The sequence below is a fragment of the Pipra filicauda genome, unplaced genomic scaffold (assembly GCF_003945595.2).
Source record: "Pipra filicauda isolate LSUMZ 115617 unplaced genomic scaffold, ASM394559v2 scaffold127_size2900866_pilon, whole genome shotgun sequence".
Lineage (NCBI taxonomy): Eukaryota > Metazoa > Chordata > Aves > Passeriformes > Pipridae > Pipra > Pipra filicauda.
In genome coordinates, this window is record NW_024103740.1 from 2,199,289 (window position 1) to 2,224,077 (window position 24,789).

Consider the following 24,789-nt stretch of genomic DNA (forward strand, 5'->3'; position numbering starts at 1 on the left):
GGGTTCTGCAATCTTCTTGGGTTTGTTTTTCCGTGTTTAACCTTTTTTTGTTAATAGCAAAAAACGTGGGAGCATTTTTATTGAAAATTCTATTGGTGTCTTTTGCTAGCCACTCAGGTATGCAAGCCCAAAATTTCTATTTATAACTATGGGATGCCTTAAAAACCTGGAGAAAAGACTGTCACCAGTTAAAAAATAAAGCCTCCAAGTAGTCCTGCAGCAGAACTAGACTCGAGACTCTTAGTTAAAAACAAAAGGGAGGGGAGGTAGGGCAGGGAAAGAAAGACCACGAGCTGTTAATTAGGAGTTTTAAAATATGATTCAGAGAATAACAAAGAAGTGGGTGACAGATTGCAGAACACACGAGCTATTTGCCCCAGACTTCCCTTTAAACCCACACTGTGGTATTGGTCACTTGGAGGTCTTTTCTCATATGACAGTCTGGTTTTTTACCTGATAAGTTGTTTTAGTCTGTGCAAGAGTTTAAATTGGGTAGTTTTACAGGACCTATCACATTTTGCAAGCAGAAATAAGAGGGGCTAATCAGTATAAATGCACTTTTCATGAATCTGCCCAGCAAATCTGGAATTCTGGATTTCTGTCTGTGTTGGCTTCTACCTGTAAATCCCAAAATGCTTTTTTAGCTGAGGACCTGCCACTCTGGAATGATTTTTCTCTATTTCTGGTCAGTTCTTTCTGTTTTCACAATTCTCTTTATTTTGACTATTTACATTGAAAGAACCCTGCATTAATCAGATGCTCTGGAGATGCACTGGTTGCCTTCATTCTGGATTCTTCTCTCAGTCCAGGGTTGTCTTCCATAAACTGTTGTGTTTCTGTGGCTGTCTCTTCATGCATCTCAGGTGACTGAATTATTTGGAGGACACTTGGATAATCAATTGGAAGCAACAGTCTCCAGTATATCTAATTCTCTGTAGTTCTTTCCTAACTCAGATGTTCATAGTCTAACGCTTGTATGTTCCCATATTTCTTTTCTTGAATTGTCTAAATGCCACTCAGATACATTCAAATTAATTATGCACTGCATAAACAAATTCTGCTAGAGATCTTTCAGCCCTCTTTTTCCATATCCATCACTGGATGGTGGTGTTTGGGAGTCCCCTGTATGTCAGCTCTTGCTTCCTTAATCTGATCCTAAGTGAATTAAAAAATGCCCTGAAATTTTTAGTTCTCTACAGTCATGAAGACAAGACTAAGCATTTTACAAACTCTGCTCCTGGTCTGGAGAATTAGGGTTGTCCCATCACATTTATACATCCATTTTGCAAAAGCCTCTTCTGCTTAGTGATCATCTGACAGTTCCATTTCAGATTCATGAGTTGCAGGAGTGTCTATGGGCATTATTTCCATTTTATTATTAGTTTGTTTGGTTAGTAGATATTTATTCAGTACACCATTTTCCTATTACTAGTGACTGAATATTTCCTGAAGCAAAAGGTTTCACTAGTAGTTGTGTACAGGCAGACTTCCAATAGTAAGAGGCTAAAATTATAAACACTTTATAAAAAACTGTGCCTTTAAAAGTCAGGTCTTATTTCAGAAAGATTGCTGGTGGCTCCAATTTCATGTTCAGGCTTCTTTGGCATTTCATTGGGAGGCTAGGGCGAAACTCCTTTCTATATATATATTTTACTCTAAGCCCCTGCTAATAAGTTATTCCAATAGATTTTCTTTAATGGATTTTCATCTTCTTATAGTCCGAGTCTATAGTATTTTTCATTACTGTGTTCAGCTGTTTAAATTACTAAATGTAATTCTTAGAGTTTCATGAAGAAGCACACTCTGTAATGAGTTCTTTACAAACCCTTCACAAGCTGCTGTCTCAAGCCAGTTGTGTTATACAGTAGTGTATAAAGTAGGTCATAGTTTTTTCACAGTTATGCTGAAACAACCAAGTGTCAAAACAGAACACCAGACCTGTACATTAAGATGAGGGGAAATAGTGCCTATTATCCAAAATAGATGGTAAAGATGTTTGAGCTTAATGCATATATAAATAGGACAAAGGCCAATCCTCAGACAGCTAATAGGAGTTCTGCAGATTTTTGAATATTCCACTCCCAGGAGCAAACGAACAGTAAATCCAGATACATTCCAGTGCTTCCTTTAGCCATCATCTGTGCCTCAACACTGCAACACATACCTGATAAACTATGTCAAATGAGCTGCACTCCCAAGGAACGTGGCAGACCAAGTAGTAGATGACCTTATTGTAGTAGGAGCAGCAAGTCAAAAATAACAGTTAACAGTTGTGCTCCTCAAGAGCAACCCCCACCTCGTTTCCAAGGAAATTAAGCACAGTCCCCACTAGTGCTTATTATTGTAGTGGTGGCTATAGTGTCCTATGATTTAGAACATGCATGTGACTAAAGGATACTTTAATCAGGTTTGTTCACTATTAAAGTAAGAGTAATGAGGAAGGAGTCTGAAAACTACAGTAAGGAGCAAGGAGACTGACATAGTGCCAACAAAATCATATGACCTATACAGGTAGAAACCCTAATACTAGAAATAAGTGAGATGTGAGATTTTTTTTTTTTGTAACATACACTGTTACAACACTTAAAGGCCTCAGTTCCTCTATGTCTTAGGACTGAAAACAGGAGCTAATGTTTTAAAACCATATGAAATACTGTGATCATGCTGCCAATGAGCATGATTGTGTTACTTCTACTTAAATCTAATGTTACACCTCATTAAACCAGTGATTATGTATTCTCTGTAGATAATTTTCACACATTCAGTTACACAAACATCTTGGGATTTAAGGTGTTTGTCATTTTCCTGGGAGCTGAATCCAGCCTCCTGTGAGAATGGTTTTCTTGGCATTGCCCTGAGTCTGGCAGCAACTGCACAGTTGCAATCCTGTGACATCCCTGGGAGTTTGTTCTGCCCAGTTATGCCCATACGCCTTTTCCCAGCATGCTGGAAATCTCAGTGAGGAAAAAGAAATGTTCTCCTTTGCAGTAGAATCAGAGTTCTGCAATGGTAGGGATTTGCCAGCATAACTGCACACAGTGACTAGGGACATAAAACCATAATGTGGGAACGATGCTGCTAAAGTTTGACTTTTATTACTTCTTTAAATGCAACTGAAAATAGAAATGGGTCTTCGTCTTGCTCTGTTGAAGGAATGACAGGACTCCTAAGACTGAAATGGTTAAAATTCAGCACAGGAATGGCATGGTTGTAAGCTTGGTCACTGGTGTTGACATTTACAGTGTTCATTGCTTTTAGGTATGTGTTGTCTGAAAGAAACGGGCTGGATTATCAGCGAGTAGAACTTGTTCTAAACATCTTCCTTAGGCATTTCAAAGTATTTTAAGCAAGTTAGTTCAGTTTGAGGTGTCACATCCTGAAAAATACATTTTTCCAATGGAAATTTCTAGTGAAAAGACTTAGCCAGGCACTTCTTTCCCCATCTTTCCAGCTTATCTGAATCCTGAGGACATCTTACTTTTCTATCTGCATAGGAAGCAAGTATATGTCAGAAACTATTTAAACAACTGCTTGAGATTCAGATTCCTGCTGACAACCTGTGCTTCCTGGTTAGTGTGATGTGATTTGAAATTGTTATGCTTAAGTAACACAGGTTATGATAAGACATGGACACTCTCAACTAAAAGCACTGCTAGCAGATACCTAAAACACCTGCTTGCTTCAATGGAAAAGTGTGTGCGAGCCCTGAGGTTTTTGAATATGTTGCAATGTTTATGAAATATTTGCAAAGGCCAGCCTCATTACATCAAGGAGTATTAGATAAAATTCAATGTGCTAGATAGTATTTTGTATATAGGATATTCACTAGTCATATGGGATATTGAATCCACTCTTGATTTTTCCCCTCACCAGCTGTACAAGCAGAAGGCCTAAAATTCAGAAGGGTCTTGTGCCAGGAAGGCACTTGGCACATATTGCCTTGAACATTGTAGAACGTAGGGTGTATCCTGCCACTGCAGTCATATTTTGGGTTTCTAAGGTACTGGCTGTGTCCCTCCTCCTCATACATCACTTCTCCTGTGTGTTTTCTATGAGCTGAGATCTTCCACGTTGGTAGCACATTGAGCACCTTAAGTTAACACATGGGCCTGTTGCATCTCAGTACTCTGGGTACGTACCAAGAGGATTTTGTTTGCTGGTTTTCAGTTGCAGGCCTTGGAAGGGTAACTAAGCCCTCCTGAAACTGTATGTAAAAAAGGGGAATATTTTTTTTTTTAGTTTATTTGGGTTCTTTGCCTCTAGCATAACTTTTACATATAAATCTCCCCATAAACTTGATGTGAAAGGTGTATAGTACAGATGCATCTTCTGAAAGTGTAGGGAGTAGAAAAACAGATTTTTTTAGGTTAAAAGGCAGTTTGTAAAACTAAAATATTAAACCCAGAATACGATAGCTGAAATCACAGGAGTAGAATGAGGAACCAGACTGTTGTATCAGCAGAAGAAAAACATTAGGTTAATCTGTATTACAGCACTCTGAAAGAATACAGAGCTTTGAAAACAGCTTTCACTAGGGGGTGGGACATTTTACTTTTATGTAGAGCTTTTGTTCATTTAGAATTGTTTACTCCAGCAAGCAACCCTGTGCTCTTTGTTTGACTGATTTTTTCCCATTTGGCAGACCCTTTGCAATCACATGGATAACATTCTTCTTTCACTGAGACATAGAAAAACTATTCTTTATTGACCTTGCTTGTTGTCCTAAATGACAAAAATATATTTATATACTAGGTGAACTGTATGACTTCATCCCTGACTTTTAATTGAAAATTCTTCAAAGCAAAAACCTCAAAGAGCTGCTTTCATTCTTTTTTTTTAAGAATCCAGTGACTTACTAGCAAACAGCTCTGCCCTCAGCTCAGATGCACAACTCCCACAGCTGGCACGGAGAACTACGTGCAAGTATCTGAGTGCTGAAACTGTGTAAAAACAAAAAAAAATGCCGTGCATAAAAGAAATAAGCTTTTTGGGTTGAGTGGGGGATTTTTGTTTATTCATTGAACAAGAGAGTATTTGCTGTGGAAGTATGGATGTTTACTTTTTTGTTTCTTTGTATGTTAATGGGGGTTTTTTGTATGGTTGCAGTGGGAAGCACCTTGGAAGACTTGGAAGAACATACCCCAGATTATTCAATATGTCAACTTTAGTTTCCTCACTAACATTGCAAAACACAAAGCTCATGGACTATAAACTATGTGATACTGATTTAGAAACTCTCTTAGCATTGTAGTTTTACTTTTACATGTGAGGTATTGTAAATCAAAGGGAGATCATATAAGGATCTAGCATGCCAAGACAAAATTCAGTCCTAGTCTAAGTGAACACAATTCCGTTAAAACAGATGGTATTGTGCACATTTAGCCAAAAATGTTCAGCCTGTGTTTATCTTGTTTTCCTGAATGCTCACTTAGGCAAGTGTTAAAGCTAAGGCAAAAATCTTCATTTGGCATAAACTGGACTTCACTGACTCGTGCAGAGCTGTGACAGTTCACACAAATCCAGGCCCTGTTCAGAACGATTTGCTGAAACACTGTGCCCCTGCAATTCCAATGGAAGGCAATGAGAGCTGGGGTTGCTCTGCATTTCTGCAGGGGAAAAACATTCAAAGGCCCTTTTGTTACCACTTAGCACGTGTGCTGAGAAAGGGTAGAATTAAGATCCCAGTGGTGGCATTTTCACAAATCTTATGTATGGTACTTACCTGTGTTAGGTCCAGTAAAACTCAGATTGGGCCCTCTGCTAAGGAGCCTTCATTTTTTTAACTTAGTCCTGTTGAGCATAGTCTTATTTAAGCCTTTATAATTTCACAATTAGAGAAGATATTTGCAGTTCTGCTACTAATTCCATATAAGTCAAAGATCTAGTTGTTTCAAACAAAGACATGATAAAACACGGATAAGAGCACTTGCTGTGGCTCCACATGGATTTCTTCCATCACTTACACAGACTTTGTCTTCACTGTTATACTGGTACCCACCCCTCGATTTTTTTCCTGGGTGGTGATGGTTGTTGCACCAGATCTGGAAAATCAAACCATTTGAAGAAAAAGCCCTCTTCAACCCCAGCTGTATGATCCTATCCCTTCCTTTTCCCAAGCATGAGCAATTGAGCCAGGACAGGAAACTGCTGAGCCAACTGGAAAAACAAAAATCACTAGTCTGTTAAGAGTTTGGCTGCTCATCTCTTTGACTGGCTCACTGTGGGTTTGATAGGTGCCAGAGCTAAGGGTAAGCATGGGAATGTGGCCAAAGGTGGAGGAATGTGGCCTCTAGAAGCCTGTTTCCTTCAGTTTAACTTATCTACACTTACAATGCTGTCTGTAACACCGTTAGTTCACTGTAATGGAAAAAACTTCAGGTGGATTTTAACAGCAAGGTAACACAAACATTGTAAGTAAATAGTAAAGCCTTTATTCTCGTTAAGAACAGCATTTTGAAAATAAAACATTTGCCCATGCTTTACAACCTTTGTAGTTTTGTATACTTATGTACAGTCATCATGGTACACATTGATTGTCTTGAAAATCCTTTAAAGATGTACTTAATAAGATACCAGTATGCAACAATCAGCGGAAAAAAGGGTACGTTATAAAACACACGTTAATACATTTAATAAATATATATTATCTATCAAAAATGAGCTTTAGCTCTCATCAATTAATAAAAAGCACCTGCTTTGTAATCCTGTAAGTTGGTAGAATAGTCCAATTGTTTTATTATAAAAGCTACAATGCTCCCTTTTGTATGGCCTTTGGTTAAATCCAAGGCATCAAGCTCAAACAAAGCCAACCAAGATGCCTGTGTTTAGACTAAAAGCTGAAACAGCTCATTCTATAGTAGTTCATGTACCTTGTTTATAGAAACAATTGTATGTCTTGAGAGTGTTCTTCTGAAGATGCTACATATTTTCTGGCAAGCCTCAAACACCCTCAACTCATCTAAAAGCGGGACAGGATCTGTAAAGAATGGCTTTGAACTCTTTTCCAGCCATTGACCAAAAGCCAGTCATTATAAATCTTGTTTTAGTAATAGTTTTTTCAGATGCTTTGTGATTCCATTTTTCTGCATGGAAACACCATAAGCACATAACCATCAAGGGACAACACAGTAGCTTTTATAGTATAAAAGCTAATTATAATTAGGAGAACTGCGAAAGGCTTGTGCTTACTTACTTATTATGTTGTTCACAGATGCTCTACATTCTAGAAAACTTTCAAAAAAGGCAAAAGTAAATACTGTAACAAAAATATAAGTTAACATAAAGGTGCCTTTCTTCAATTACAGTTTTATTTGGGGCATTTTACATCACAGACTAGTTTACAAAAAAAAGTTGCTTATTACTAATTGTATAAAGTTGGAAAATAAAGACCCTCCTAATCTATTGCCACACTTTCACCACCACACGTTAAACCCAATCCTGCTGATTTTTAGTTTTGTAAATAGTCCACATGACTAACCCAATGAGACTAGTCATGTGAGTAGCAGTTTGTAGGATCTGGCCTTATCTTTGCATAAGGCCTCAAATTCCAAACAACTTCATCAGAAGCAGGATTGGGAACTCTATTTATCAATTCAGTCACATCTAGAAAAAGAAAAAAAAAAGTTTCTTAAGATAACTATATCTTGTACAGATTTTGTCCAAGGTCTGTAAAATGTGTATTATACTTCATCAGTCTTGGTTGTAGCATGATAAACTTTTAAAAAGAAAGCTGTCCTACCATTTGTGCCATGGTCATCTTATATGTTTTTATGATAGAGTTTTATGAGGGACTTTTTAAAATTGGTTTTTAAAAGCAAAATTCTGCAGGCAAGTGATGGGTAATAGTTTTTTTATTGTTCCAAATTATGCATCATATGGGTGGCTATCATTATCTCAAATAGTCTTATTTGATCAAAGTTCTGCTTAAAACAAGCAAAATGTATTTCTAAGTCGCTGGATAGCATGCAATATCCACCCCTACCCTACTTGGTTACTAAGGCCATCTAGTTACATACAAAATGAAATAAAGGATCCCTAAAACAAGCACATGCTTCCTTTGCCTCGAGGAGGGAAGGGCAGGGGGTGCTAACTCCTTCACTCATGCATGACAGAAAAACATTGCTTCTGGAGGAGAAGGGCTTTGAAATAAAACCCCATAAGATGATCATGGCAAGAATGGCAATATATATTTTTCCATATATATATATACATATATCTGTGTGCAACACTTAGGGACTGGTCTTGCAGCCTCTGTACCTGTATGTAGACCTACTGGTGCCGATGGGACTACTCGTGGGAGTACAAGTCTGCAGGACTAGGTTCCTAATTCAGTAGAAATGGAGGTACATGAAGAATCAGGAAGACTCTTGAAAAATAAAAAGCTTGTCTTTCTTTTGCAGTACACAGCAAGTAACTTCTTTCTCTGAAGCTACTAAGCTATTCAGTTATTTGTACATTTTATTTTTTTTTTTAGTTTGAAAATATATATTTTTATTACAGCATATGCAAAGTTTAATTGTTATATGTTTCCTATGCCTTCAAGTAAAAACAATTAGCTTTTAGTATTGAGGAAAGCTAAGATTAACATTGGCCAAACAGTGAGGATACAATGATGTTTTCAATGTCCGATATGTATTAAATGTTAAAGAAAGGAATGATTGCTTCAACATAATGAAAAACCATGGCACAAAAAATGGGCAATGGGAACCTTTTAAATAACCTGGAGAAAACAAAGATAAAAAGGTTTGAGAAAGTCTGCCTTATATCAACTCAAGAAAATGGATGGGGAGGGGAGGAGTAGGGAAGAAACCACCTTAAATAAACAAAAACAACAACAAACCACCTCCAGCACAGAGATTCTAGTCTCTAGGCACTAAAATGCACAACCACATTTAAATGCACAAACAACTGCAGTCAAGGGGACTACTCATACGAACAGGGACTAGAAAGGGAGGTCTCGACCCTACTCTGCTGCTGAGTGTCTCCCAGGGGTGGTCAGTGCCCCTCAGCTGCCCCCGCGCTCCCGCCTGGCCATCAGCCCGACCCCAGGGCTGGGCAGGGCAGCAGCGCTGCCTTTCATCCACCAGCACAACGAACTGCTGCTGCAAACGCCACCACTCACATTCCCTCCCAGCTAAACCTTTGCCAAAGTACATCCCTGCAGGGTTTCACTGAACGGCTTCGCCTGCAGGACACGTGGGAGTGCGCAGCTCTCCGCTCGCAACCGGGATCGCGGCTGGAATAACAGGGAATCCATCCCGTGAGGCCGAGGACGGCTGCCTCTGTGCTGGACCTGCGCTTTCCCTCTCTGCCTCAAGAAGCTCCATAACTCGCGTGAAACATGCCTAGACCTTCCATCCCTCCAGAACTGCACCTCCTAGACCAGCTTGTTGAAGAGCAGTGTATCAGCCTACGGCGTAATGGGAATTTAGTTGCCACAGAGTGACAATGCTCGACTACACATGATGCTACGTGACTGTACAGTACAGCTACATAATGAGCAAACAAGGTACTTCTCATGACGTTTGAAATGAAGGGAAAAGGAGCAAAATGGAAAGAAGTCCTGCGTGGCAATCTCTTGTGGCAACATGAATTAAGTTTAGGTGAGAGGAGGGTATTTTGCAAGCAACTGGCAACCACCAAAAACAGGCTTGCCTGGCACACAAGTTACAGACAAGAGAATATCTTACATTTCAGAATACAATATCCCCTCTTCCAATTTAAGGTGTGCCTACTTCAATTTTAAGTTAGATTCAGCTTCAGTTTTACAATTTTGTTTCTGCAATTCTCAGTTCAATGGTGTTCACATTTAGACAAAATCCTCTGTAGGATTTCGAAAGATCCTGGATGTTTTGTTGCTTTGTTCTGGTACTGTTATGGATTCCTTCCCTCAAAGACACACTGCCAGGGAACAACATCTGCAACAAGGATTCTTATTCTCTACAGCCTACAGCCTTTCACCAGAGGTGTCGTCCAGTGTAACTTGGCGGAGCAGTTGGTATCTGGAAATAAGGATAACAAACCCATAACTGAGAGATCTAGACTGTTCAAAAGTCAGTGTTATCATGCTACATGTACATGAGAGCTTTTCAGATGGTAGTTCTAGAGTAAAGTGATACAAAGAGACTCGTCTTCCACCCATACAGTGCATTCACCTCTCTGTAAAAACCATGACTGTATATACACATGAATCACTATCTGATGTTCTCCATTGAGCTTCGTGTCCACCTCAGAACAAAGAAAAACAAACAGAGAAACCCCCAGACCAAATTCTCAAGCTTTTCATCCTTAAACTGCCTTTTCCCTGAGCTGCACACTCTGGTATCAGAAAACAGGCAGAGATGAATCCAAACATCAGAAGGATGCAATCCATTACTGACACAAAGCAAAGCCTTTTCATTTTACTCAAGTTGACATGTTTCACATTGTCTTACCCACACAGGAGAATTCTTTTATCTAGTCCCTCCTGTTCACTATAATCAACCAAAACTTTACTTATTTAAAAACAAAACCAGACCTGCAATCAGTTCACGTTATTTGATTTTAAATGTAGAGGTTGAGTTATGGAATCAGCTCATGATTCAAACGAAAGAAAACCCAACTCACATGAGTATAAACTGGCTCATGAGTAGATTTTTAAGAAGCATGTAGATATGCATGAAGAATGTGGGGATGAAAATTCTTCTTTTTTAAGAGTATGCCTGCTATATGAAATGTCTTAAGCGCAAATTACACATGATGTGAAAAACATTTAGAAAATCCGTTTGGCATCAGATCACTAAACCATTCTTACAACAAGCAGGCTGCAGAAAAACAGGTCTATCAAAGAATTGCATGCCAAACTATTGTCTAAGGAAGAAAAATCAATGCTACTAACATTAAAATATTCTATATTCCTCTTTTATGAACCCCTTTTCAAGAGAGGTACAAATCTGTAAGTTACAAAGAATTACATACATTTTACAAGAAAACAGAAGATGGGAAAGATCACCACTATCTGCAACAATTATTCTTATTTGAAGCAATGCACTGGCCTGTAAACATTTCTGTGACTCACATAATCTTGAAAAATATCAGGTTAGAAATGGTGTCACTTAATAGTTATGTTAAATATCTTAACACAAATTAGATTTGAAAGGGCCATTGAACACGTAGTCCCACAAAAAAACTTGGTTCACTCAAGCTGCACTGCAAAATCTGAATGGCCAAGTAAAGAAATGCAAAATACTTGTTAATTACATATTTTCTAGAGAGAAGGGAAGCATTACATGCATACTTGCTGCCCGAATTTTCATTTATAGCTCTCCCCCTGTTGTGAATAAGCTACAAGCAGGTTTTTCAATTAGTAGTGGTTGTATATATCAGTGCATATCAAGGATTTCTTAAATCATCACATTTTGATACTTACAGTCCCACCATTTAGCACAACTGCCATCTCAGTTGGCTGATAAACATTGCTTCTAAAAGGAGCGCTGGGTCGGCTTCCCAAACTGCCATTTCGAAATCCTGCCGTTCTTAGTGCTGTTCAGAAAAGAGAGATCACTCTTAGAACACAATTAAAGCTGTGAAGTCACAAAGTATCTTCCTTCCATCTTAGTTATTGGGAACTTTGCCACTGATTTTAACTTTCCTGTTGCCATGCCAGTTTTCACATTGCTTTTGAACAGCTGTTTCTGTTATAGAGTTGGGAATGGATCTCAGAAGAATCAGATTTACATAAAATTAACTGTTTGCTGTGGAACAGGAAAAAATTTAATGGAACCAAATTTTTGAAGCTTGCTTAGTCTCATATCAGTGGAAGCTCAGTATCTCCAGTCACTGAAGCTCTAATGTATCTTGCACAGTGCATTTTGCAAAGTGTTGGTCTGGATACTGTGGGGTTAAGTAAAATGTATTGCAATTTGCTTTCTATCAAATGCAGTGGACAGGGATCCAAAGCCTTGCTCGAGCCAGTAAGCATGCTCACAGCCCCCTGAGCATTACTTCAGCATGACTAGCATATAAGGATTTTCCAGATGTTTCAGATTATATTTACTCTGAGAAACTAGAAAGATGGAGTAAATATTGCTTTCAAATAGCTTAAACATGGCAAATGACTGAAGCAAAAGAGAAGATACCAACTGTCCTTCTGAATGTTTATACCAGGAAAACATCAGTCTCCCCATTAATTTTACACAAGTTTGGGTTCAAGATGTATATTCTGAATGAGAGAGATGCACAGTGAGGGATATACTGCTTTCTCTCTACACCAGTCTGGGGATGGACACACAAAAACTCCCTCTTTATTTTGGGGGTAAATAATGGCTTCCCTCAGTTCAGACGTGGCCAGGGAACAGAGCTCATTTATCCACACAATGTGCATGGTTACAACAGTCAATACTCATCTGTCAGCTGGTAAATAGAAACATGCCCAGTTCAGGCACCTGGGGCAAGAATTTCTCTTAGATTTAATTCAAATTACAATTCTACGCTCTCTGTTTGAAATCGTGAATGAGCTCAAGTTTACGAGAATTACAGCACAGACTTTAATAAAGCCAGGATTTAATATAGTTGCTCTGTGTAGAACAAGATTTAAATGGATCCTACTGCCATATGCTGTCCTCTATCCACTGCTACTCCTCTCTTTGGGAGCTGTGCACCAGGAGGAAGAACAGTATTGATTTAGCATGGAAATTTAGAAATTCCACCCTGGTAAAAATACTCAGTTGTTGACTTCAGAGACACACAGACACTCATTTGCTCTATATTTTAAAATTACACATTTTTGCAGAACACAGAAAACAAATGATGAAAATACCTAAGCTGGAATTAAGTGCTTTTTATTTTATATTTAACCATCTCAAGGTCAGTAGCGCTTTTTTGTTGTTGTTGTTTGACTAGATATTGTGTGTTAAGCAGAAATGATTGCACTGGGATTTGATAGTACATATAAATAAAAAAAAATCTTTATAATACATACTATCAATAAAATATTTACACATCTGCACAAAATATTTACATAAAAATGTTAATTTCAAAGCTATCTTAAAGAGCCAGTAAATTCAATTCCATATTGCTAAATTTCCCTTCCCTATTATTGCAAAGAGTCTAAAATTTTTTAAAGATGAGAATCTGTAATAAAGCTGGTGGACAAAACACTCATTTTTGATTTTTTTTTCCTCATACCAGTTTTACCATTTTTCCTTGTACTTTTTCCATTACTATTAAATACATGCTCTTGCATAGGGTATTTATAGGTAAAAAACAAGCAGTGCCAAGAAGATCTGAGCAAATGTGTCAAAGTCTCCTTTTAACACGTATTTTAAATTTTGTTAACTTTGCTTTTAGGCATTGGCTGCAATGGTGTCTTGTAGTACTAAAAGTTATTAAATGAAATTCAAGGACTACTGGAATTGCTTGGGCTTGGGTTTCCTGACAGCTGTAGCATTCTACATTTCACATCCAGATTTTTCATGTATAAGGCAAATTCTCTTTGCCTACAGAGGTTGCCCTACTAGTGTGCACTGCACTTCCAGAAAGCACCGAGAACTGGCCTTTGTCCAGCATTTCTAAATACTTTGCTAACATTTTTAAAAGACACAGCTATGTAAAAAACTCTTTTAAATAGATATTTCAACCTATCATATGAATATTAAAATCCCAGATAATTATGCTGTTAAAAAGATATTTAAAATACTAACTTTAAAATAGTTTTGCTTTATTAATGCTTAATGTTATTCCTGGAATAGAACAGCTCTTGTCGTGATGTGTAACTTGAAGCTACATCTTTGCTAAGAAAGAAGGAAACTAGGAGGACATACACTTGTTTGACCCTATAGTTTAAAAGTTGTTCAGATTCTTAAAATGCCACTTAAAATCTTGAAAAAGAGCAAATTTATGGAATTGTTTGAATAAGTATTACTGGAAATAACAGGAATTAACGGAGAATATGTTTGTCCAGGCATATTCTTCTATTTCAAGCTGACTATTTACTGAAACAAGTATTACAGTCAGGGAACTAAGAGGTATTTTCTGGTTATCTTGTCTTCTAAAATTTCACAACGAGTAGATCTTCCATTCTTAAACATTATTCCCAAGTATAATTGAAGAAAGTACCCTTCCATTAATTTCTAAACTCTTAACGATGAATTCTCCAATTGAGTTAATTAAATGGATGAAAGAAGAGAACATTCTCTAAGTACCTGCAGAGAGCCAATTGCTAATAGACTCCAGGTACTTTACCACTGACAACCATCAGATGATGTCAGTGATCTGACTTAAACTGACATTTCAGCAGCTGCAATACGTGACTTGATTATTACTGCCTGTATTTACTTTAAGTCTCTAACATAATAATAAGTTTTGTCTCCAAACACTGTTGTCCAAGTCTGTGCTTAAAGAACTGCTGCAAAGGAATATCGAATCTGTTTTGATTTATTAAAAATTCCCCCATGCCGGGGCACTATGAATGACATGCATTTATTAAGATAAATATTAATAAGGGCATCAGATAAGGAAATCAATTTTGTATTGTACTAAGATTCAGATAGATTAAAACAGAACATAAATTGCAGTATAATAGACACTATAATGATTTTCTAGCTATCACACATCTATCCATTTCACTGAAAAACTTAATTACTGAATGATTAGATGAAAAAGGAGTTTCCAATTCCTTTTTCTAAACACATGCATGAATTGGAATTATACAGACTGAAAGATCCAATTTTGTTCTTAGATCTGCCTCAGTCTGAAATAGCTCCACTGAAGTCACTGCAGTTACCTTACTATGAAATTAATTTAATGGGGATGGAAGATGGCTAAAAAACCAAAAACACACCCAGAAAAAACCAGTACTTTCAACAGTCCAAAGTGCAGCTGCCTCTGTTGCTCTGGAACATTAGTAATAGCAACCATTCTTTTATCCATTTGATTTTTGTTTTACCACTGCCCTTGTGGTATCTGTTCACAGAACTTAACTCCTTTCTGTTCCAAGACTTCCATACTTAGAAGGAGACCTTTAAAGTTACTGCTAAAAATCTTAAAGGAAAAATGCCTTCCTGACCTGCCATTGTGCCAAACAAGAGTCCTATTTTCTTCCGTGTCTGGTCTGTACCCACAGGAAATCAAAGACATGTAAAGACAAATAGAAAGGTGAAGTGCCTGGACAATGTGCCCTAAGCCTTCTTTCAGGGGCTGCCAAAGCAATGTGGCAGCTCCTGGCTGGGATACCAGGCCAGTATTCTTTTCAATTAGAGCGAATAAAAATCAGTGTGACTAGTAATGAAATCCTTTACCCAAGTGTGGGACAGCACCAGAGCACAACCCCCCTCCACAACCCCATCGGGCTCCTGCTTCCCCCTCCCCGGGTCAGAGGGTAACCCATGCATTTCTGACACGGGTTAAACAGTCAGCAATGCTTTGGATCTCTTAAGCACCCAGTTGTTGCTGGTCCTTTCAGTAATCACTCCAAAACATTTTCTCTGGAAATATTAACGATGTGTCTTCATGCATCCTTCTGTGACAAGGAAAGCAAATTACCTTGAAACCTCTGTAAAACCTCAGACGTTAAAGCCTTCAGAACAAAGGCTGTCTTTGAACTTGTCTATAAGCCACTTGGCATTTTTCCCCCATAGTGACACAAAGTGGCACTAAATTAATTTTAATGGAAATATAATTAATCATAACTATTTTGTTGCTCAAGAGGCTGAGCGTTTTGTAACATAGACCACTTACTTTATTTTTTTCTTGGGTTTGGGGAAAATATTTTGTATTAAATGTTGTTACCTGCTAATGACAAAAAATGTCATTTAAACTATTTAAAATAGGGCTTTGCATTTCGAATTGTTCAGTTTTTCAAAGAAAAAACAACACGCAGAAGAATCCTTCTAACTTAACACATGTATTTTCTGCATTTTTCCCCCTCACTGGGGGATTTCTTGATGTAAAAAGGAACAATGTGTAGTACGCAAAATATGGCATTTCTAACGACCCTTGTTTTGAACACCTGAAAAAGGTCTCATACAGATAGTTTTCTTGACTACTACAGAAAAATATAGTCCTCTCTAGCAAATTCTTACCTGCGTTATGTTCATCCATCGAGAAGGCTTTGTTTTCCATGTAGCTCCGAGGAAGCTGTATATCTTCCTCAAAAGCAGTTTCGCGCATCCTTGGCTGCGAAGTATCAAAATAATTGGGAGTGTTTTCCTGCTGCGATGGAAGGATGGTACAGTGGACCTCTGGGATGGCGTGAAAAATTACGAACACCCAACCACTGGACACCAGTGCAATAGCCAGAGTGGGATCACTCCATTTGTCTCTTCTCTGTAGCTCAGCATTACCGAAGAGGTACATAGTCATCCAGGCCACCCAAATCAGAATGGAAAAAAAAAGGGTTATAATGAGGCATATTCCGTTTTTCTTCCATTTCTTAAACTTCCCACAGAGAGTGAAAAACGAGAATCCCATGGTAAATACCATCAGGAACATAACGTAAATCGAAGCCATAGCAAAATCCATCGGCTCGTAGCTGCAGGCCAACTTGTTATCTCTGACAATCGTCAGTATCAACCACTCGGTTGCGATAATGACCTGCACGAGCATCAGGCAGATCGCCACCCCAGCTAGATGCCAGCCAGACGGACTCTTCCCATGGCGAACTAGTCTGCGAAGTCTCCAGGCTTGAGCTAGCAAGCACGAGAAGCACAAAGCAAAGATAACTCCCCACAGAAACCTTCGGGTAGAGCACACCATTTCATCTTCTTGTATGATGAAAGCAAACGTCAGCCCAAACAGTCCCAGAGTCCCAAAGAGAAAGAGGAAGTGCATTCCCAGGGGGCTCTTCTTCTCTTTGTCCTTGATGAAGGGCAGCCTCACCAGCAAAATCAGCATCAGCAGCAATGTGGTCAGCACACCTGCCCCTGCGACCGCCTCCAGCACGATCCCCCAGATGGCATCCAGGTCACACAGGTAAATGTACTGAGGGAGGAGATCCAGTCCGCACCCCCTGGGCGTGCTGGAGTTTTCCGAAGAGCCATAGCTGATCACGAAGAGGAGGAAGAAACCGATGGCTGGGTAGGTTTTCATTTTTCTGTCGGAGACAACAAAGTATTTGTTTAGCTGGAGCTCACTTTGGAGGATTTCACAGCAACTGGAAGCAGAGCTGGTTTCTGTAGCCCGTGTTTACTGTTTTCGCACTGTATTTGCCTGGCACAGCCTACCCCCAGCCCCCTTCGCTGCCCTCCCAGAAGCTGCTTTGCCTGTTGTACTCAGAATGCAAACTGACTCATTACTCTGTTTGCACAGACTGAAAACAGCATTGCCAAACTCTGCCCCTGCAAATATCCTAAAGCACGGCCAGAAGAAATTATGTATCCTGGTGCAAAATAATACATTATACACAGTACTTAGATACTTACTACCTGTTCAAACTTAATACCCCATTCAAATTCAGGTACTTAAAGTATGTGTAAGTTGCACTGGGCCTGATGCAAGTGTAACCTATACCACAAATAGACTGGTCCACAGCCTCATTCCTTTTGCTGGAACAAAGGAAGAGTAAGAAGCACTTTTTAAATTATTACTTAAAGGATAAATCAGTCCAAGGAAATAAACATTGTATTTTTTTTAAAAAAGGAAAATCTTGTTTTCATGCTTGGTCAATAAAGAGTTATAATATTAACTTCTTTCATCTTCTTCCAAAGCCCAGGTATTAGATAGCATTTGCAAATGGGAATGGTTGGCTAGAAAAATCCCATATTCTGTTACAATAGTGCACACATGCAGTGTCATCAATCAGCTAGTCAAAAATGAATGACTCATTGTGCTTCCTAGCAAGTCCAAAGCCATACAAAGGAAACAAATAACAAAAAACAGAGCATCACTTTCCCAGATCCAGAGAGTAAACAGTGGTAAACTCTCCAGGAACACAACACATCCCACTTGACCATCAGGACCAAAAGCCTGGACAAATCCCAACTTAATTTTAGGAAGAACATGGGTTAGGTGCTTTAAAAATACATATGTTATAGCATTTGTTTATATTAAGCAAAGAAAGGCAAAGGAGATTGTTAAAAATATAACCTTTAACTGCCCAGTGTGCCTGGGTGAGAGCTGCCCCGTAAGGGCAGTGTGGAGAAACACTGCGTGAACCAGCTCTGAAAGCTGACACTGGTAACCTTCACTTGCAGTCAGTGCTGCAGTTCCAGCAGGATCTTGCCCATTGATGTGAGCAACGTGCCAGGGTAAGAGTGCTCAGAGCAAGACTCCCACCTGTATGGTGTGACCATACAAACAAAACCACCACATAAAGGGGCAGTGATGTTGGTCACTGCGAGTCACTGCTCATGTGACATGTCTAGGACACAAAGCGAAAAGCAGAGAAACTGGCAGTAGCTCTTTTGTAAGTCAGACAACAGCCCTAAATGGTTACCTGTCCAAAGCTATTTCATGGATCAGAACTGCATTTAATGAAAACTTCAAAAACTTTGATGAGAGTTGAAAATGGTTCAAAGTAACAGTGCAGTGTTGTTGTGTCAAGCACAGCTGGTCATTACCAACACGAAAACTATTAACATAGACTGTACAAAACTGTACAAGGTCTCTTATAGCTGAGAACTGTGGATTTTCTTCCTGTGCATTACAGGCCTGTGATGACCAAAGTCAAATCTTGAGGATCTCAGTCTTCAAACTAATGTTTCACTGCATAATGACCAATGGCCATTTTCAGCCTCTGCCAGCAGACAGATGATGGAGATTGTAATGTTTCCTATTAGAGGCACCAAGACAGCAAATGTGCTAATATAAATCCATAATGACTCTGTGGTCTTCACTCATACAACAGACGAAACATCCTATTACAAACCTTCATCTCAGAAGTGGGAGCTGTGACAAATAATGTGATCTGGGCTTGAACAAACACGAAAAGGGCAATCGACAGTCTCTGCTTGCCTACAGAAATTAGCATATCTTTGCACTGTTGAAAGGGCTGCAGTGTTCTAGTGATGCAATGTCCTGCACCTGATGACAAATGAATTGGGATTTCTACATATCTTTAATTTACTTTATGGTGAATTGGTAGAAAATATACTTGTTTATGTCTTATTTGTAAAATAGGTTTCTCAGTGACTCTGTCACAACACTCATGTTAAAAACACTGACCTTACAGACAGAAAACTAATCATCAGTGAAATGTATTCAGTTTTGTATTGAATATGGTTACACTCAATAAACCTCCTTGCCTCGTGAGTACATCATTAACTAGAAGGAAACACTCTGAAGGTAGTTCTGCAATTCCTTCTTCAACTAGTGAATTTACTGTAGAGTATCTGAAATGTCCTAAAAAGTGTGAAATGGTCAGTGCCTGCTGACACAAAGAGAGGCAATCCACTGGGATCTACTAAGGCAATGCTGCAAACCAGTGGTACCATTTCAAGGAGGAGGAGGAGGTCATGTGGAAAATGATTCAAAATTCATTCTAAATGTCACCCAAACTGGAAACAATAAACAGCCCTTAAGTGAGGGTCATGTTAATTTTCCAGTATCCCATCACTTACAAATTATGATAAGCGTGGACTAAATTGCTTTCAATACTAGCTTTGTTTATTAGCTACTCTCCAAAAACCTGGGGGGTAATGAATTAAGTGCAAGTATCCCCAGTTCTAAGATATTTTCCAGTTTTCTGGTTACTTTATTCATGTCATGTAACCCTCATGTGATTGAGCTATTCTAGGACAGTCTGTTTCCATGGAGATTGTGCTGCATGGGTAAGCAGTCATATTGTCAGCCCATCATTTGTTTCCTCTTCCTATTTGGAAGTGTTTGGGAGGGGGGAAGGGAGGGTTAATGAATTTAAGTATTTCCCTCTCCACGAAGAAGTGCTTTCTTTTGGAAAGGGAAAATTAAGCTGTGACAAAACATATTGAGCATTCAGATAAAAATATATCCTGAAATGCAGAGATGTTCAACTCGAGGAGTTTTCTCAAGTTACTTCCATCTGTGAAATTACTTTTGGGAAAGCTGATGGAGATAAACAGTAGTCCTCTTAGTAAGGTTCTAGACTGCTACAGCACTGACCAGGAAATCTCTAGGACTGCTGACAGGTACTCCTGGTGTGAAATCATTTCCTACCAAATGTCAGTTAAGTCCCACTGAACACTAGATCCTGCCCAGACCAAAGCTTGCAAGCAGAGCTGGAAGTCTCCAAAGGAGAAATCTTTTCCTCCCCACTGGTATGAATATAGCAGTTTGTTTCCAACCTGTTTACTATGTATTTCTGCCCGACTGGGTAAAAACTGGCAATAATAATCAACCCCCTGTGATGACACCAATGAAAAAAATCCCCTTTCTAGTGTTGGTACTCAGGACTGAACACAGACAGTTGTAAAAACGAGGGAAAACACTGCATTACAACATACAAGTCTTGCAAGGGAATACCACAACTTAAGCTAAAATGACAGACTAAATAATTTGAAGGGAAAACTGTAAAGTTGTTTTTTTTTTTGCAGAAAAGTTGCTTTGGAAAAAAGAAATATATCAATATGGGTGTTTTATTCAAATAGTGTCTTCCTCAAGCCTGTGCAGTGTGTAGGATGGCAGAGTCCTGTGTCTGAGATTTTGTAGTAAAATCTGTCTGCACGTTCTTGCTGGTGGGTACCTAAATCAGTAACTGTAGAGGAGGAGTATTTTTACCTCTTTATGTCTAGTTTAGCTCTTACCAAAGTTATGCAACCTCACAGTAGTAACAATAGCGCTCTTCTTGGCTGGCACTTCATTCCTATTGCCAGAGAACTACAGCAATAGTAATACAGGAATGCCACAGAAACATTCCAGCACAGATACAGTAAGTGGCAGCAATACAGCCCCCACATAGTTGAATGAACGGTTCATACAGAAGGAAATCAACGATTTCCACCCCCTCCCCCCCCCCCCCCAATTGCTCTCCAAAATTTTTTTTCGGTAAAGCTATTAAGGTAACATACCTAAACCCAGAGCAACCAAAAGCACTTAAAATGAATCAATGAGCCTTACACATTTCAGGCAAAAGTAGCAAACAATTAGCAGGACAGCTCTCAATGACAGCTGTAATAACTCCACAGAGTGCAGTCTCCTACATTACATTATCTGGCATAGAATCACTACAGAAATTGCAGACACAAAGCTGCCCCAGCAGGTATGAAGTACAATTACAAGCAACTAAGCAGAAACAGAAAATCTCACAGTTGTCATCAAAAAGTTGTCATGGTTAAAAATCAATGAGGCTTTCCATAACTAAAGTCTTCTGACCAAAACTTGCAAATCTCCGGTCAAAAAGATATTGCTGTATGCTGCTACATAAATCTGTAATCATGTGATGATTTAGGGTTAGGCTATTCATGGTTAGATGTTTTACCTCTTCCCATATTCTAATGTTAGTCAACAGACACAAGAAGATGCATCCAATCACAGAGAAGAAAAACAATCTAGTAAATATCAGCAATAGTAGCACAAATAGTAACCTGCCTGCCACACAGACACAAGACTGGTTCACTGTGCAATTTCCAAAAGAAAACCGCCCCCACCATGAAGTGTTGTGGAGAGATGCTAGTGAGTGAGGAATTAATCACAACACGGGATCTCTGCCAGCTGCTTTTGATCAGATCAGAAGAATGAGCTTCAGGACTGATAACAGAGCAGCAACAGCCAAGTTGAGATCAGACTACCCAAGAGATGTGTGTTTTTCCAGAATAATAATTAATAGTGCAATTGTGCTTTGTAGGCAAAAATACAGCAGTGATTTTGACAGCCCCTGCATTAGATACACATAATGCTCTGCAGAGCCTCACGGTTACAGAAAGCAAGACCCCACTCCAAAAAGGACACGTAGAAAAAGTGCTGCTTTCATTTAGAAATATTTTGTAACGCTGAATATAATATGAAGTGATCTTGCTAATATGAAGTGATCTTGCTAATGTTCTGGGTGCTCACAATTCCCTTCGGTCATATTCTGTGAATCGCCTGTGCCTGGATCCTTCTGGCCATAGTGCCTAGAGTAGATTTCACAACCGATAGCAATCAATGACAGTAATCAATGTTTTTATTTTCTTTGCTAATTCTCAGACTGTTTCTATTCATGTCACAGCCTTCTAACAGATGGGTTCTGTCACCTGATTTCTCCTGATGCAGCGAGAGGACACCTCAACCCCGATATTCCCTGCTGGTAAGCAGCAAGCGTATCCCCAATAAACAGGTACTCCGTGCTAGCGCTGAGCACCAACCTGGGTGTTTGGGTTCAGCGCGCAGGAAATCCTGTTAGCCTTAAGATAAACATTAGGGCAGGTGTAAACAAAGGGTTCACATAAGTGCTAAATCCTATCACTGCGTGGCTTTGCGGAGAGGTAACACAGAGACGGGGCTTTTATTAACTAGAGAGAAAACTGCTCCGCACCCGCACCCAGCCGGGGCTCCCGCCAACCCCGGGACCGGACAGGGGCGGCGAAAGGCCAACAAAAGGCTCTTCCCCCTCGGTCTGTACCCCGTTACTGCTGCCCTTGAGCTCCCGCTGGGGAATGCGATGAGATGCCGGGCTTGGCTGCGACTCCCCCGCGAGCGCGGTGCGAGGCCGAGCGGCCCCTCCGTGCGGCCGGTACGCGGCCGCCTCTCCGGGCTCCCCTTAATCCGCCTGCAACCTCCGCCTCCTCCTCCTCCCCGGACGATGCCTATCCCGCTCCAGCCTCCTCTCTTTTGTCCCTTCGTCCATTTCTCTCTTTGGTTTCTTTTCCCCGTCTCTCCCTGCTCCGCCTGTCCCCACTCTCCCAACTCCACTATCCTCCTCGCCAGCTTTCCTCCCCGCTCCCCGCCGCGCAGCGCAGCCCCCTGCTCCAGCCCCCCCCCCCATCCTGCCCTATATCCCGTCTAATCCCCCCCGGACTCCTATATCCAGCCTGTTGTCTGCTGGCGGCCACCGGGCTAATTCTGCGGGCAGCGCAGGGCGCAGAGCCGGGCGAGCGGCTCCGCCGTGCCCCCCCCGCCCGCAGCGCTGCCCCGGGGGCAGCCCCCCGGACCCGGCTCCGGTGTCCCCCCCGCCCGCCGCCTGGCCGCCGGCTCACCCGCTGTCTTGCTGCGGCCGAGGGCGGCGGGGCAGCTCTGTCCGCCAGCCCGCCGCAAGTCACATCCCGGCACCGGCGGCGCGGCGGCTCCGCGGCGGGGAGCGAGCGCAGCCCCGACCCGCCCCGCGGCGGCTCATGGAGCGCCCGGCCCGGGCAGCGCCGTGCGGGTGCGGTGTCCGCGCTCTGCGCCCGCCGCTCCGCCGCGCCGCGGCCCCGCGGACAGCCCCCTCCCACCGCCCCGCCCTCCCGGCACGGCGCGGATCGGATCGGCTCGGCACGGCACGGGGGGGATGAGCTCGCCCCGCGGAGCGCGGCACTGCCCGGCTGGAGCCGGGCCGGTTCGGCGGCGTCGAGCTCCCTCTGCTCGGCGGGGCCGGGCGTACCCCGGGGACAGCGCACCCCGCGACACCGGGGCGCCCGGGGCTGCTCGGCACCCGGGGGAGAGGGGTGCGCGCACACGCACCCCGCTCAGACACTCAGACACGCACTGATACTCACACACACACTCAGACACCCTCGCACCGCAGGTACAGCCGGGCACGTATCGCCGCTGTGAGCGCACAGTGGGACACACACATGGCCGCAGCTCTACGTGCTCAGGTGATGTGACGGCAGGACAGAGCGCAGGGCGGGAGCGGGCACACAGCACACAGACGGGCATTCCTCCCTGCTCCTGCCTCCGCAAAGGAGTGCGAGGGCAAACATTGGGACCCCCCTCCCGGGCGAGCTGGCTGCGCATGCACACTCCTATGGCCAGGTGTGGGACTGCAAAGGTGAGGGCGTTTTCAGCTCTCTGACGGCGGGAGATTTTGCAAGGGGCTGGATACCTTCACTAGACCTGCTCTGGATTCAGCTTCCGACCTGCCGCAGCCTGAGACAACAGCTGAACACTTGGAAGAGAAAAGCTGGGAGCCTGCGTATCGTGCAAGTGACACTTTACCGGCTGCTCACGCAGCAGCGCACGGGAGCAGCCCCTGCACACGAGGCCCTGCAAAGGCGATGCTGGGGACTGCTCGCTGTCTGCCTCCCACCTCCCAACGTGCAGCCGGTCTCCTGCTTTCCAGCTTCACGGTTCAACTCCGAGACAGTCGTAGACAGGGCTTTCTGCAAACTCCAGGAGGAGTTATTTGTAGGAGGGAAAGACAGTCAGGCTTAGCATAAGATGTTCGTTCATGAGCAGCAGAAACTCATTTGCCTTTTCAGCCGGTTAGAGTCCATCTGTGTGACACGTCCGTGACCAGCAGCCGCGCCGTGTTGTGCATCCCTGGGTTGTGCTTTCACTTAAACTGTAGCAAAAATTTGGGTAGGTACAGCCAACATGAAGTCACCAGCGAGGGGTGACCTGTGTGTGCCCTTCCTCAATGCAGGCAGCACCCTGCCCTTCTTGCCAGGTTTCCGTATCCAGAGCCTTCCAAAAGGAAGCGTCTGCCCTGAAACGTGCATTCTTCAGCACAGCAGAACTGTAACCTTTAGACAGGCTCTTCCTAATATGCGTGGGCTTATTTATCTGTCATTTATGATGCCTTGGGGGGTTACCTGAACTTCTCAGCGTGGCTGACATGGAGTAAATCGGATGGTGGGGTTGGGCTGTAATTGCCTGCATTTAGGCAGGGCAGCAGGATAAGAAAAGCTGAGGCAGAGGAACAATTTCACATTTCTGCTTTTTTCTCTCTCAGTTTCTCTACCTTGCTGATTCCAGATTGTAGGCACTGGCTTTGAGTCACAC

The 24,789-nt window shown here is 41.6% G+C and overlaps 2 protein-coding genes across 2 annotated transcripts in view; one reads left to right on the top strand and one right to left on the bottom strand.

Annotated features, from left to right (window-relative positions):
- The window catches only part of IQCK (IQ motif containing K), a gene marked incomplete at its 5' end in the record, with an annotated part of 36,613 nt that extends 30,131 nt beyond the window's left edge, over positions 1–6,482 (top strand). Inside the window, one exon of the mRNA XM_027743931.2 lies at positions 5,107–6,482. Coding sequence (XP_027599732.2) covers positions 5,107–5,168 — 62 coding nt within the window. The remainder of the gene's footprint in view (positions 1–5,106) is intronic.
- On the bottom strand, positions 6,409–23,232 carry GPRC5B (G protein-coupled receptor class C group 5 member B). The gene is made up of 4 exons (XM_039390273.1): positions 23,064–23,232; positions 16,059–17,068; positions 11,408–11,520; positions 6,409–10,001 (listed from the first exon to the last, which is right to left on the bottom strand). The coding sequence occupies exons 2-4, from the start codon at positions 17,062–17,064 to the stop codon at positions 9,957–9,959; spliced, it is 1,164 nt and encodes a 387-aa protein (XP_039246207.1). The 5' UTR covers positions 17,065–17,068; positions 23,064–23,232; the 3' UTR covers positions 6,409–9,956.
- Positions 23,233–24,789: the final 1,557 nt, after the last annotated feature.